The sequence below is a fragment of the Phaethon lepturus genome, unplaced genomic scaffold (assembly GCF_000687285.1).
Source record: "Phaethon lepturus isolate BGI_N335 unplaced genomic scaffold, ASM68728v1 scaffold13603, whole genome shotgun sequence".
NCBI classification, from domain to species: domain Eukaryota; kingdom Metazoa; phylum Chordata; class Aves; order Phaethontiformes; family Phaethontidae; genus Phaethon; species Phaethon lepturus.
The window spans coordinates 43,366-59,501 of record NW_010531426.1 but is presented as its reverse complement, the minus strand read 5'-3'; the positions used below and the strand labels follow the sequence as shown (position 1 = coordinate 59,501).

At 40.4% G+C, this 16,136-nt stretch overlaps 1 protein-coding gene across 1 annotated transcript in view; it reads left to right on the top strand.

The window, feature by feature from the left end:
- LOC104618858 (serine/threonine-protein phosphatase 2B catalytic subunit alpha isoform) overlaps nucleotides 1-16,136 on the top strand; it is a gene marked incomplete at its 5' end in the record, with an annotated part of 50,180 nt that overhangs the window by 1,423 nt on the left and 32,621 nt on the right. Inside the window, 3 exons of the mRNA XM_010284562.1 lie at nucleotides 1,018-1,157; nucleotides 11,474-11,551; nucleotides 13,398-13,492. Coding sequence (XP_010282864.1) covers nucleotides 1,018-1,157; nucleotides 11,474-11,551; nucleotides 13,398-13,492 — 313 coding nt within the window. The remainder of the gene's footprint in view (nucleotides 1-1,017; nucleotides 1,158-11,473; nucleotides 11,552-13,397; nucleotides 13,493-16,136) is intronic.

Genomic DNA, 16,136 nt, shown 5'->3' with positions numbered 1-16,136 from the left:
AATTGGTTGTGCATATTTATGAATTGTTATTTAATTTAAATGAATTACAGTTACAAAAGCATTAATTGGTAGAGGGCAGAAATAAGTCAGAAGTGTAGGTATGCTGTGAATATTTCATGACAAGGACGCAAAGGTAAAATTATAGAGGTCTCATTAAAACTTTTTAAAACTTATAAAACCAATTCTTTCTCTTCGAAATTTTTTTTTTTTGGCAGGGGGGAACTATGTTAGGCATGGTACTAAATCACTGTTTGATCTTTCAGGTCAGAGTAGGGAACATTTTGGACTTCAAGCCTGATTCACACACCCATCTTAAGAAGGGGTGTTATTATATTAAAGAGTTCTTGCAGAGGGATACTGTTTTTTAATCCCTATTTTGCTATACTTTGTCTTATTTGCAGTATGATTCTATATAATTTGATTTTTTAAATACCAATAGTCAGGCAGAAAGGATTTTTTAGCTGCTTAATTAGGATTAAGGTTATGAGACCAGCAAGAATGTCATGGCAAGATGCTGTAATGCAGAGTTTTTATCTTGGTATTTAAATACAATTTTTTGTGAAAATGTATTTAAATCAAAATGGGAACTGGCTTTGACATAACTATTGTATTTTTTTTCTTGAGGTGCCTCACTCACATAAATTGAGTGCCATGTTTGAAAAATCACAGAATACAGAAGTACCATCTTCTCTCTTGTCCACTGAAATGCTTGCAAAAAAAACAGTAGAAAAAGGAAAAAAATTGGACACAAAAATTCACACAGAATGGGAATCCACTGTATCTCTCAACTTTCAGTTTTATCTATTCTTTCTCCTCTTTGTCAGTGTTAGCAAGGAGTGTTTTAGTGTTATTCAAAATCCGTTGCTTTAAAGCTGAGAGCAACCCAAAGATGAAAAATAGATTGCTTTGGGTCTTTGTTTGCCAACCCATGGAATGAAAAATAGTAACTTTGCTTCAGTATTTCTGTGATACATAGTTGAAAGAAGTTAGTATTTCTTTGTCTCCTATTTTTCTTAGTTAGATCGATTCAAGGAACCACCTGCATATGGACCTATGTGTGACATCCTGTGGTCAGACCCCTTGGAGGACTTTGGGAACGAGAAGACTCAGGAACACTTCACTCACAACACAGTCAGGGGGTGCTCATACTTCTACAGGTGAATATTGCTACTTCGAGTAGGTTTCTGTATGTGAACTTCTTCTGGTTTTGGCAGTAGAAATGTTTGCTTGAAGTTCGTGGCACTACTTGGATAACTGGGCCTTTTTTTTCTGCAGGCTTGCCTTGTTTTCAGGTAAATTCATGTTTGGTTTATTTGCATCTTACTTTCACCCACAACTGGGAAAATGTAAAATGACTTAATTTTATTCATCAAAGCCTGTGTATTTTGCTAATTCCTGGCCTTGTAAGTTAGGGAATGAATGTGTCACTTTTTAAAAGGGGTAGGTAACTACATTTCTAGTTTGAAAATTAGAACTTCATTTTGCATGAAAGATGCCAACATTGGAAAACTCACTACCTATTGCTTGGCAGGTTAAGTAAAAGTTGTGATTTCCCCCACACAGATACTTTCTTTTTCCTCCTAGTTTTCTCAAACTTTTGTTTATGGTTGGGAATAGTTCTTCCCAAAAAACTCAGGATTTGAACAGCATTAGTTAGATGGGACCTGCTAAGAGCTGAAATGTAGAAAAGTGCATGTAACGTTCTTGCAGAAATATGTATGGACTTACAGACATCAAGTTGTAATTAATCTTTGAAATTATTTCTTTCTATTGATGTTTGTTAGTAAAATATAAATGTGAGAATATTCCTGAAGAAAGTAATAGTCTTGGGACTAGAAGGACATCTAAAGCAAAGCTGTGGGTTAGTTTGTGACTATGTAAGGGAAGCTTTCTCATCTGTTCTTTTTCTGCCTATTGATAATTTTCCTTTAAGCGTGGGAAGATTTTCTATCCCTCTCTCTGTAGAGAGTGAGAGACTCCCTCTCCTGTACGTTAGAGTGGATTTCCTTGGGTGCCAGGGGTGTCCCACTGTCCCCTCTTTGGCAACGCACAGGGAGACCACAGCAACAAACGGTTCCCTTTTCCAGTTCTGCCTGGGCGCTGACTGCTGCCTTTCTCCGTTCCCAGTGGTAGGCTTCTTGGTCTGTAGACCGAGTCCTGTGGACACCTGGCAGAAGACACCCTGTTAGGTGTGTTTGAGCTGGTGATGAAGAACATCTCAAGTACTACTTCCATTCTCCCTTCATCATAGGAAGGGACTGTATTACTTCATAAACAAGCAGTGGTGATTACATTGTACCTTCCTCTGACAGGGTGGGGATTTGCGGGGATTTGCGGGGTGGGGGTTTGTTATGGTAGTTAAGAACAAGTTACAAGGACACCAGAGTAACAAAACTGGCAGGGAAGGAGGTTAAATGGGAAAATGAGAACTGTATCCAGTAAAATCTTAGTTAAAAAACTAATTTTTGTTCAGGAGAAATGTGAAGATGCTATTGAAACATTTAAGAGGTGGTTGAACCTTTCAAAGGCAATGGTTCTGCTTCAGCCTGTGCTAGCAAGACACAAGTCGTACGTTTTTCCAACAAGCTCAGCAGAAGCAAGGAGTCCAGTTCATTTAGTTGTCTTAGAAAGTCTTACCTTGAACGTAGACGACCCGTAGCTATTTAGTAACATGTCGAAAGTAAATCAATGGCTTCCACCAGTAATCAGGAGACAGAGCTGCTGGAATCAACCTCCTTGTTGGTAACATTAGCAGAAAGGTAATAGATGGTTTGACTTTTAGAAATCAGTTTTCCTAGTCCTTTCTTTGAGCCCTAATTGCTGCAGCGTGTGGATGGGCTGGGAACAAAGTGGTTTGCCCTGCAGCCCAGGCTGCGGGCACGCGCCTTCTGTGGGTAAGTCCTGCCGCTGCCTTTGGATCGATAACGTCTGGAAGGTGCTCGATAAGTGTGTTTGGTCTCATTATGAAAGAAGGTGTCAAACTGTTGCAAACAATTGATCTGTGCAGAAATGGGCTTACGACTCTGAGGGCTAAAATCATTCCTCCTCTTCTCAGCAGCACCAAACGCTGGCGCATGCCTGGGACTCCCAGGCACTGCTCGCTGCAAACAGTGAGTAATAGCAGTCTCCCCTTGTGAACCTCTCTTACAAAGGTGAAAAGACTTGCAAATGTGCCTTGTGCTTAGATACAGGGCTTATTATATACTGGAACAACTTCTAGATTTTAGGGCGCCTTTTTCCCAGAGCTCTGTTTCTTACAATTACCATAAGATTTCCCTAAAATATATGTCAGGTTTTTTCCTGAAAATATATAAGATCTAGTCTGTGTCCTGACTCATACTCAGAAAGGCACATATTTCAGGAAAAGAAGAAATATTTGCAAGGTACCTAATTGTTAGGTCATGTGTGACCGACATGTAACTGCTTAATGACATGAGCAGACGACTAGCTTGGAGTCACGTTATCTGAGATTATGTAAAGGCAAGTGTTGCTCTTAAAAGAAGTGCCTGGTTGCTCTGGAAGGTCACTAATTGTTTACCTAATGATAATCCGTGGCAAAAAAAAAGTATCCATCAGTCTGCAATGTCTAATTTTGCCTTTTCTAGTTACTTTGTGAGAAAAGGAGCAAATTTCCCTAAACAGCCAGCTCAGCTTTTAAAGGAAGGACTGAATTATGCAGTCCTCCTTCAAGAATGTCTGTTGATAAGATGGACTTTGTTTATTCTGCAGTGAATAAAACTTCTTAGTTTCTTTAGTCATTTCCAGAAAGGAAAGTTAAAAGATAGCAGTGGGCATTTTGAAGGAAGGTCAGGAAGATTTCAGGCACACACGTGAACCAGGGGAATGATTTCCAGATGATTAAGATCTCTTAATCAATTGCAGGAAATAACGGTAATAAATAACTTTTATTTTATCAGACATGTTCATTATAATGGCAAGTTTCAATTGACTTTTCTCTGATGTAAAGTTTTTTCCTATAACAAAATGCTATGAGGAAAATAACAGTGATGTGGCCTTCTAACTGTGTACATGCAACACGTTAACAGGATTTTCCAGCTCAGTAGTACATGAAATATTCTCTATTCGGCCAAAGTTCGTTGGTGAAATGTTGAGCCATTTGTGTGAAGTAACTACACACGAGAAGGTATAAAGACTATAGCTTATAGTAGTATGACAAGCTTCTCACTGCATTTCTTAGGTGATCGCTTATGTACAGCCTATTGAATTTCAAACTGATCAAGTATTCTTCAAGAAATTTCCCGTTGTGTAAGAGTTCTTGAAACTGTTATGGCTAGCACTATAAAATGTCAGATCTTGAAACTGCAGGTCTAACCTGTTGTTTAGAGTTGTAAAGAGTAGTCATCTTAATTTTCAAGGGTGCTAAGAGTCAACATGTAACGCACGCCTTTTGAATCCAGCAGCATTTCGCAGTGTGGATTGTCAAAATTTATGGATCCTTGGAAACAGCAATAGCACAATGCCACAATGAAAAGTAACTGTGACATTTAAGTAATTCTCGGAAATATATTCAAGTTCTCTGTACCTTAAAGTGAACAAAGAGCAACAGTGAAGAGATGTCATTTCCCCTTTCTGAAATTTAAGGTTGTTTGTCCTCCGCAGTCATGTTTGTTGCAATTTCATGAAAATTAGAAATAATGATGGAGTGCTAGTTGTGTAAATTGTTTTTTTAATTATGAGTTAAATTAAACTTTTCTTTCATCTTTACCCAAAGTAATGTCATATTCAAGGGAGTGTTATGAACAAGAGGGAATTAATTTGTCCCTGAGTGATATTCCCCCCTCCTTGGCCCCCTCCCTGATTTTTCAGCTGATGCGGCCAATAAAAAACTTGTCCTCTTTGTTTATCAGATTATCTAGTTTTGCTTTGAATTTATTTAGTGAATACTTATTTGCTGGTACAACTTAGCTGGTTGTACTTGGTACAGTAACTCCCAGACATTTCTATAAGAAAGGTATCTGACTTGGCAAGATATACTGCTGCTTATCGTCTTGAGAATGCCTTCTTTCAGTGATCAGAAAGCTTAAAGAAGTCAGCTGGACTTTTTTTCTCTCTGAAAATAATATTAACTTATGGAGAGACAGCCAGTAAGTGGGCTTAGGTAATTGCTGAGACGTGGGGAAAACTCTCTCCTTTCTAAGCTGCGCTAGGATGGGGAATGTCATCATTCCCATAAGATTTACTGGATAGCTGAAGAACTAAAATGTTCTCTCATCACATTCGGACAAAGTTACTGTGAGCATGCATGGTCCTAACCGTGAAAAATTGCGATTAGATCCATGCCCGCCCAGCTTGTTTCATGTCCTTTGTGTCAAAGCTCTGGTCAAGAACGTTGGGAGTTTGGTCGCACCACTGAGTTAAGTAGCAGTGTCTTACTCTGTGTAAAGTCTATCAAGGGCTTCCTATCAGGAGTAAGCACATGTGCAAGCTCTCACTTTCTGGGATCATTTATGTGTATAAGGCTTGGTTAATTGCTGACTCTTAACAAGAGCATGAGAGCGGCATGAGCCTGGCCAAAGTCAGTGGATGGCCTCAGAAGTAGAGCAAATACTCAGAGCTTTCTGCAGGCATGGTGCTCCAGCCTCTCGGGTTTTCTCAGTGAGTTGAATATGAGTTCTTAAGGAATGCTGAGCTGTATAAAGCTGTTTGACTGTTGACTACATGGTTATATTTTTCAAACGTAATAAAAAAACAAAGGCAGAAATGGTTAGCAATGATGACCAGCATTGAAACTCCTCTAAGAACTTTGTTAACCAGCCTTGGACAGCAGTGAAATGATTCGGCATTACAGACGCTCTGGGGTAGAATAATAATTTTGGCCCTGCCAGCACATCATTTCAAGTGGTTTACTTTACATGCATGTTAGGTTTGTGAGCATGCAAAGACTGGAGGAATGTCTGCTAAAAGCTTTTGAAGACTGTACTGTGTTTCACCTCAGGTTGTGAGGCACAGTTATATGAATGTTTTTTGCAGTAACAGCATTTTAAAAAGATTCTTTTGCCCATTTTTCCATTCTTCCTTCTCCCAGGCCAGAAGCCTTTTGCTGCCCTCACATTATCTGCCCAGCTGTACTGGTAGAATTGCTCATGTTGCTTCATCAGACCTGGGAACACATCCAATTTTATAAAGAATGAATCTGCAAAAAAGATCATTTGTTCCAATCCCATGCAGTTCCCTGCTTCACTTTTCAGTGCAGCTCTGCAGACAACACAGCTAAGGGCAAGAAAAAGCAGGTGGAAAGAGATGTGCTGGGAGCTGCCAAGGACAGCAGAGCAGCAAAAGCATTTGCCTTTGGCCTCCGGAGACTGAAGTGTGAGGTCAGTGGGTTTTGATGAAAACCTGGTTTTATATATGTATGCAATCTTAGAGAAGCTGTTGGGCTAAATTTGAATGTCCTCTCTTTAAAGAAATGTTTATGCTGCTGCTTTAATGGTATGATGAAGGATATGGAAAAAATAATAGATTAAATCTATCCGTTTTTTCCAGTTATTGGTGGAAAAGCAATTTGAAAACATCTGCCATTTTGTTTCACGTTAGCAAAGCATTGCTTCTCTCTCAAATCTGCGTAGAAATAATGGGTGATCATGCAAAAGAGACTTCAGATGCGTGAGGCATTTTAATGAAAAATGGGTGCCGAAGTAGGGAATATCACAGTCACATATTTCATGCAGAATAACATTTCTCTAGCTTAGCGGTGGACTATTTTGTTTTCTCCGTTCTTCTGTGATTCAGCATGACACATGAAGTGCAGGCAGAAGGCTGGGTCGTTCTGGAAAAGCCTGTTGCGTGGGGGGGGTCTGTTTGTTTGTTTGTTTTCCCTGTTGGCCAACTGCTTGATTTCTGGTTCATCTGAATTCCAGTCTGGGCTCTGCAAAGCAGGGCGAGGAGGAAAGTGTTTCTGGAAGGGTAGCAATCAGAAAAACTAGCATTAGGGAATTTGATTACAAGACGACAATTTTCATTAGAAAAAAATTTTCAAGCAGAAGTCGTTTCTGATAACTTTTGCCATAATCTCTCTTTTTTTGGCAGACAGACTGCTCATGGATCGTAGTGGTCTGGGTAATATGGGTGCTTGCTCATTGCAGATGCCATGCTATTCACGTAGAAGAAAGGATGGCAGCCAGATTTTTGTGTGTGCATGTGTATTTGCATGGAGCACTACGTGGCATCTCTGCCTTTCTAGGTGTAGGCTCTGTAGAATCAGCCAAATCCTGCTAGTAGAAGTCTATTTTCCATGGATTTATGAAGAATAAGATAATTAAGGAATAAAAAGAAAAAAAACTTTTGTACTTTGAAATGGAAAGAAGAACCTATCATGTCTATTTAGGAAAATTTTTTTACCACTTCATTATATCTTCTTTAAAAGCAGTACTTAACAGTGGATGAAAAGAATACTATAGAAAAAAAAAGTAATAGGCTAGACATTCTGAACAGCTGCACTGATAATGAACATAATCAACTGCCTATCAGATTTTTCATTATAGACCCCAGTTTTCAGAAGTTAATGTAAAAATTTCTAAACAAAATGTACCATAAGTCTACTTTTAGTCACAATTAATTATGAAAAGAAATGTATGCAAATTGGTTCTCATTTGCCAGTGGTTTGAATGGCAGCCTGTCAGCATTTGAGATCACTGCAGTTGCCAAAACGATACCCCACTTAATTTGGGGATTTAAATTATTTTATAATGGCAATCTTTTTAGACAATTCCAAATACCAAACCTGCAACTGAGACTATATGCTAGATGGGTCAAGTCCAAAACCAGTAATATACCATTCTACTGGGCTTGTAGCCTCTGGCTGAAAATGACATTTCAACTTCAGAATATCCAGGAAGGTTGGAAGCAAGCAGTACTGCTTCTCTTGGATAAAATGAAGGGAGATGATGCATTAGATTTTGCATTATTTTTTTTGTGAATTTTCATCTCTCTCATGCAAGAACTTAGAAACTGATGGGGCTGTTAAGTGATTTGCACATGGACTTTGAAAGTGGTCCATGAAATCATGGCTGGGACAGCAGATCTTTTGTATACTATTTAGTTGAGTATTTTTGTTTTTTTTTTTTAACTTGGTCAGTATGTTTTAGCAAGAGCTTTTACTTAAGTATTTGGCATAACTGTTACTGCATGGCTGCATCTTGCCCCCAAGGTACTGCAAAACAGTGTGCTCTTGCCAGGGTCTTTGATAATAGGTACAGTCCTCTAACGTGATACCTGCACATGGGTTATGCTTGGAGGTGCAGAGGCTCTGCAAGTTTGCTTACAGGCAGCCTGCGAGCCCATCGTGCTGCAGAACCAGCACAGAAGTGATCATGGAGATGGCTTAGTGTCTCCCCCAACACCTTGTATTTCCTTCTTTAAACCTTTCTGGCTGTTCTATTATTTTGAACTATGGGAGAGTTGAATTGATAGTGGAAAATAAACATGGTGAATGGATGTTAATGCAGGGTCTATTTCGCTTTTTCTCCAACGTCTCAGGTGACATTTCAGAGCTGCTGTGTGAAGTTTACACCTTGTGCCACCAGTTTTGATTTTTTTTTTTCCTTCCCCCAAGCAACAAATCTAATTGTTGCTCTCCAACTTGCCCGGCAATGTGAGGAGGGAATTATAACATCTACACGCCACATCCTGGGCCTCAAATCCAGGAAAATCTGACCCGGTCTCAGGTCAGATGTTGCTCTGGGGCAGGCTGCGTTCAGAAGGCAGCCCAGCACTCCGCCCGTGACAGACCTGCCTCTCTACCACATACATCAGCTTTGGTGCTGGGGCACTTGCTGCTGGTCAAGCTCCAGTCAGACAAAGGGGCACAAGAGAGTAACAGTTCAAACTTCTGTGCCCAGCCAGCTCGTCTTGCTGCTGATGTGCAGGTAATCACCAGTACTGGAAGTAAATTCAGATAATGACAGGAGCTGGCAACACTTGGTTTCTCCCCAGGTTTAATGTTTTACAGACAACTTCTTTAAGCTGCTAGCAAGCTGGGTAAAGAACTGGATGGATGGACAAGCCCAGAGAGTTGTGGTGAATGGAGTTAAATCCAGCTGGTGGCCGGTCACAAGCGGTGTTCCCCAGGGCTCAGTACTGGGGCCAGTTCTGTTTACTTGTCTTTATTGATGACCTGGATGAGGGGATCGAGTGCTCCCTCAGTAAGTTTGCAGATGACACCAAATTGGGTGGGAGTGTTGATCTGCTGGAGGGTAGGAGGGCTCTGCAGAGGGATCTGGACAGGCCGGATGGATGGGCCGAGGCCAACTGCATGAAGTTCAACAAGGCCAAGTGCTGGGTCCTGCACTTGGGTCACAACAACCCCATGCAACGCTACCGGCTTGGGGAGGAATGCTGCCCAGTAGAAAAGGACCTGGGGTTGCTGATTGACACCGATTGAATATGAGCTGACAGTGTGCCCAGGTGGCCAAGAAGACCAACAGCGTCCTGGCCTGTATCAGAAATCGTGTGGCCAGCAGGAGCAGGGAAGTGGTTGTGCCCTCTCACCCCTCAGCACTGGTGAGGCCGCACCTCGAATGCTGTGTTCATTTGTGGGCCCCTCACTACAAGAAGGACATTGAGGTGAGGTGCTGGAGTGTCTCCAGAGAAGGGCAATGAAGCTTGTGAGGGGTCTGGAGCACAAATCTCATGAGGAGCAGCTGAGGGAACTGGGGTTGTTCAGTCTGGAGAAGAAGAGGCTGAGGAGAGACCTCATTGCTCTCTACAACTACCTGGAAGGAGATTGTAGTGAGGTGGGTGTTGGTCTCTTGTCCCAAGTAACTAGCGATAGAACGAGACTAAATGGCCTCAAGTTGCTCCAGAGGAGGTTTAGATTGGATATTAGGAAAAATTTCTTTACTGAAAAGAGTGGTCAAGCATTGGAGCAGCCTGCCCAGGGAGGTGGTGGAGTCACCATCACTGGAAGTGTTAAAAAAACGTGTGGACGTGGCACTTCGGGACATGGTTTAGGGGCATGGTGGTGTTGGGTTGATGGTTGGACTTTATTACCTTGAAGGTCTTTTCCAACCTTAATTATTCTGTGAAGAACGGAGCCAGTGCTATGCTGCATCCTTGCCAGTGAGGAAAATTGAATGTAGAAGTGCCTTTACAAACATAGGGTCACCAGGCTGCAGGGATGGGGATGAGGCCACCTGCTACCTGGCAGTGTGTCTGCTTCCCACCATGGGGAAGTGTTGTGAAATCTAGAGCAGTCAGCTGAATGATTGCTTGGTTTCAGGGGTGGAAAATAAATCTGGATAAGGCAAAAAAAAAATGTATAGGACTGTCTCAAAGAGGTAGAAAAGGGAATCGCTCTAGGTATCATCTGAATAAAGATGAATCTTTCCCACTCCTTAGATGTTTTCAAGGGGCCTGGTAAGGTTTTGCCAGGTCTGTGAAGTCATTTTTATTCCAGTGCCACTTCTCCTTTACCCTCATCCATGTGTGTTCTTTGTCCTGCTTTGCTCTTGCAACAGTTGGCTCTTGATAGGGGAAGGCAGGAAGTTTTGGCTTTCTTGGGTTCTGTATTAAACTGCGAACAACAGGAGAAGAGAGGTTTTGCTTCCTGTCTTGAAGCGATCATCGTGCTCATTATCCTTGAATACAGGTATGGAGAGTCATCAGCAGTTTAAAAGCAAGAAGATTAGCAAGTCATTATAGAAACAAAACTTTTTTTTGAAAGCAGCAAAATCGAGTGATTTTAAGTTCTGTAACATTTATTTAGGTGTAATTTAAAATAGCTTTTCTCTAACACTATTTCCCACTTGTGCTGTGAAAACTGCATACAGATTATGCTATGTTTTGTTTTTCTTGGATGTGTTTTTCATACGTGTTCAATGTCTTAAACACTAAGAAAGGGGTTTCAGGGTGCTGAGGTTGTAAGAAACGTCTCCTCCGTTCTACTTGAAAGCAACACTGTCCATGTGCAGTGAAAAGTATGATAGAGAAATTCTCACCATTTTCACTTTACGATTTAGTTTTCACTCATACAGTAGTGAAGGAAGTCCAGAAGATGAAACATCTCCAGTTTGTAGATTGATTTGCCTTTCTTTTTTCTGTCTTTCTTCCTCTTTCCTCACACCAGCTTATTATCTGGTGTTCATAAGCAGCCAGTGCATACTGTAGTTAGAGGGCGAGGAGATTTCTGTTGCGAGCAACCATTACATCACACTCTTCTTTTTCTGAGTACATTGAATCTTAAAGTATAATAAAAGAAATTACTTTCTTTCTGACAAGCAATAAGGTGATTGTTGTTATGTAATGAATTGCAACTTTCCAGCGCTCCTCTCCGTGCAGTTATGGGGTGGGAGAAGAAAAGGTGCTGCTTCCACTGTTGCCTCTACTGAAATCTGCCTGCAGAGCAGGGGCTGATTCCATGGATGATGCATGTTGGATGAAACATTTTTTGAAAGCTAGAGCCAAATGTGGCGCTTCTCATAATGCCATAACAGGTGCTCTTCTTTTCCTCCAACAGCTACCCTGCTGTATGTGAATTCCTACAGCACAATAACTTGTTATCTATACTCCGAGCTCATGAAGCCCAGGATGCTGGGTAAGTATGTGTGGAGAGGGGCCACCAATAATGAGCAATGGCTTACCGTTGTCAAACAGGAAAGAAAGAACAGCTGAGTGAGAATGAACCAGAAAACTTAATTTTAAGTTGCAACAGCTCTCACTTTTTATTAATGCTATAAAAACACACACTGGCATTAGAATGTCTTTTACATGATTCTTACTGAATTACAGGACTTAGTGAATCCTTATATATCCCACCTACTTAGCCTTAGTGATTTTAAGTGTTATAAAATGACAAGAAGTTATTTGGATGCTGAACTTGGGAAGGAAAACAAATTCATCTCAGAAAAAGAAGCTTTGTAGATGTGCCTGAGACTTCTGACACACTGATTGCCATGATGCCTGGGAAGTGATTTGGCTCACAAAGGCCAGAACTGTCATCTCTTAACTCCTTCACACCTACCTGAAACTTCTGGGCCTACAGGTTTTACCCTTCATCAAGAAAATAAACTTGTGGAACTCAATAGCCAAAAATTATTTTATGCAGGAGTATCATTAATGTATTTAAGGAGTTTATTAAGACACTGTGTGCAAAAACAATCCAGGTCAAACACCCAATGATGTCAATGGTTCCCTCATGAAACTATTGCCAGTGTAAATATAGAACTTTTTATGCCGCTTTAAAAAATTTTTTTTAAATTATCTATTCATTGAAGTGTACCATACTTGTGAGATTTTAATGAAGGATTCATTATCTGAATAAATAGCTTTGCATATCTTGCATGAGTTATTAATATATTTATTGTGAGGTAGAAACTTTACCCAACCTGAACAGTAATAAAAGATAAAGTAGTAAGATTGTAGGAATGAGGTCAATATTCACTGTGCATATAAAAAGCTATTCTGAATGTTTGAATTATCACATACTTAAAAACCTCAATGCAATTAAAAGCAAGCTATTACTCTGCCAAAAATAACTGGCATGAAATACCCAAGGGTAATGAAATTTCATTTTTATTGTATTGCTTTCAAATGAAGGGTGAAAAATAAAATTTTGTAGAAGGGATTGCATTGAAACTATACAATGGTTTCAGTGCAACCATTGTGGATGTTTGCCAAATTCTTCAGTTTCTTGTAGCTGAAGACTGAAGAGCAGTATCTGGTGCTAGTGGTGTCTTAGTAAGGCAGAAGTACTGTCTGGCTGGTTTCCTTCCAATTCCTTGCAGGTTTAATGCTTGATTTATTATATGTTGGTCCAATAAGCCTTTCATTTTTCATAAGGCAGCAAGGTTAGGTAATGACAACATGCAAGCACTAATAAACTGGCTAATAGACTGGACGAGATTAGACACAGGACTGAAAATATTGGACCCCCTGTTTCCCTTGCCCTTCTCATACTTTCCATCTCCCCTGGCTGTGCCATCACTTGCCTGGAGGGTCACGGAGGACATGCACTTCTCTTCTGAAGGCCGTACCGTGTATCTCCAAGGCACGTGCTGGTGCTTGCCTTCACCCGCAGTCCTGTGGAGGGGAGGTGTGGGAATGTCCACGGGTGCACACGCATAGAGGCCACCTGGCTCCAGGGATGGGTGCTGAGCAAATTCATATCAAAAACCACCTCTGGCTGACTCAATTTCAGACAGAGACGCAGCTCTCAAGCCTGGTGTGGATCCCTGGCCATCCCAAATAAATATAATGAATAAGCCTGCAGGAAATATTTCTTTCCATGGCTTTAAGAAGCACATACGTGTGGTTTTCTGTCTTGGCATTTGTTAACAGCCAGTGCAGTTAACACTGTTGTAGGGGTTTTTGCACTATATTTGGTCATTGACAAATACACGTACTACATTGGGCAATAATTAGTATCTTCTCTTTCCTTTTAGATATCGTATGTACAGGAAGAGCCAAACAACAGGCTTCCCTTCACTAATCACAATTTTTTCAGCACCAAACTATCTAGATGTATACAATAACAAAGGTAAGAATTCCTGTTAATATGCAGTAGACTGTTCCTCTCGTTTAGTCAAATATATTACACTGGTTGTCTTTTTTACTCCTTTCTCTGTTTATCAGCTCATGACAGTTTTCTTCCTCTATTTATTAGTTCATGCCCATTCCATTTATTACATAATACAAATCTAATTAAATTTATTACAGGCAGATGTATGCCTCTGAACATAACTGTAGTTTCTAATACGCCTGAGGATATTCCTGTATTTTGACTGCAAGTTGTTAAGTAAATGTTACACAGAAAGCAAGACTGAAAACAGCTCTATTAACTAAGAGAATTATATTAAGAAATGCTGTAGGTGAGGTGTTCAGAGCCCAGTGTTCCTTATAATTAATTATTTGTCCCTTTGCTCCTTTCCAGTAAAATTAATGGAGTTGGTATATGCAAACCTTCTAGCTAGCTATCAAACTTTGACAGATCAGTTGAAAAAGCATGTGATAGGTATTGTCTGAGCTCCTTTATGTTTTGGGTTTTTACTCACTTGAAAACCATTATGTAGGAAATGAAATATCATTAGCCAAAAAAAAAAAAGGTTACTGCACAAATAAGCAGTCACTGGTCACTCTCTAAAGACTCTACTGAATACGAGTGTTTGCAGCTTCTCTGAGTTTATTAGTTCATTGCATTCTCTGAAATCTCCTCTAATGAACTGGGGAAAAAAAATCATGTTTCTAAAAATAAATCATTCTAACAAACCTGTCCTCCTATATCTTGAAATAAGCAGTGATGTTTACTTTCACCTATTCCCAGTAAAGATAGTTATTTGTTTTTCCCTGTGAGCAAAACAAAATAACTTTTTTCTCAAAGATATTCTTGAAAGTAGCTCCATTGCAAAGAGATCAGTCTGTCTTGAGAAGAGACATTTTTAATTTGGGTGCTTGCCTGCAAAGGAAGTAAGTGATTTTTAATTTTCTTTTTTTTTTTGAAACTTTCAAAAGAAAGCTTCTTCAGGCGTCATTTTATATTCTAGAACTTATAATTTAAAGGCTGATATGCCCTGAACTGTATGCAAGGGAAGGAAACACTTCACTGTTAGATAATGGGGTTTGTACACTTCGGTGTTCTCAATATGCGTGTTAACTTGTGAAAAAATTAATAAAAGCATTCTGCAAAAAACATGCAAGCAGAGCTGTCATTAGCTACTTTTGTAAAAGTAAACAATACAAGGACTCTGCTAGCAATCCAAAATGCACAGGGTGAAATGAGGAATGTGTTATTTTTCTTGGCAGCATCGTTGCTGTTGGTGGAAAAGTGTGTTTTGGCTGCTTTGGGTACAAGGCAGACCAGTGATGGGTCTGTACAAGTAAGGTGACAGAAAGTGCTCACCTTTTGTTTCTTAATAGACGGAGGCAGTTCTCTGCACCTGAAGGCAATGGGTGAACAATGTGAGATTTTTGTCATGAAGGCAAATATTAAACGTAAAGCAATGATCTGTAGTATACAAAACCTTGAATTTGAAACCACGGAGTTTGGGTGGTGAAGAGAAGTGCCTCTCCAGTTCGGAAGAGAGGGTCAGTTCCCTTGTTCCAGCATTCTCCGCTGTGGGAGGCAAGTCTTAAAACTGGTGGAAAACCTTTTCTGGTGAAAGGCCGTAGGCCAGCCTGTGAGAGGCACAGGTTACCTGCGGTCACAGCTGAAGTTTGCGTGCGCTGCTGGCGATACCTGCTCTGAGTGAGCTCAGGCCAACCAGCAGTGGTGCGAGATAGGCACCGGTGTGCCACTCTTTAGTGTATGACTTACTGTAAACTTAGAGGCTGACCTTTAGAAGCTTTGTAATGAATTTCTGTTGGCCTTAACTGCCTCCTTTTCTCTCGTTAGAAGTTTTGACGCATTATTTCGTGTGACTGATTGCACTGGCTCTTGGCATTTAAAGTACATCATGCATAGTTTTTCATGCTGCATTGCTCATGCGTCTTCATCTGGATAGAGTTTAGGTGCTTGCTTCCCTCCTCAGGAAAGAAAAACACCACCAACCTCAGACAGTCCAGAACATGGCTACTTGTTGACTTCCTTGATTTGCAGCAGATGAATTAACTAAGAACACAGAGCTTCTGACTGACTTATTTCAGGAGGTAAAGGAAGACTTTTCCATCCAGAGGTGTTACAGGACAAGTTGCTCTAGCTGACTCATTGTGCACTGGTGCAGAACCGGACTGATTTTTACAGATCATTTGGGGTTTGGTTACTGTCAGTCCTTGGAGAGGGAGTTACTGTCCTACTAGTAAGTGCCTTCATTTCTAGTATGCATTCTTAGTATGCTTCTAGTTGTCACGTAGATAGTAAAATCACCCTAAATAAATTCCCAAAAGGTTCCATCTCCCATTGACATGAGTGAGTAATTTTTAAATGTACTGTTGTTTAAGATTATTTTAAAAAAATAAATAAAAAAAAAATTAAAAACTGCAGGGGGCTAGGAATGCTCATTTTCTATCCCAGGTTGATAGTTCTCACACCCGTTAAAGCAGATGTACTTTCTTGTACTTCTGCAAAGCAATTCAGAAGGAGTGGGCTTGATTGCCAACTCTATCCAAGGGCTTACTCTGTTCCCACTGGAGAGCAGCCACTGGGATCAGGTATGTCCTCAAAGAGCAGTAGGGAGGCAACATTCTCA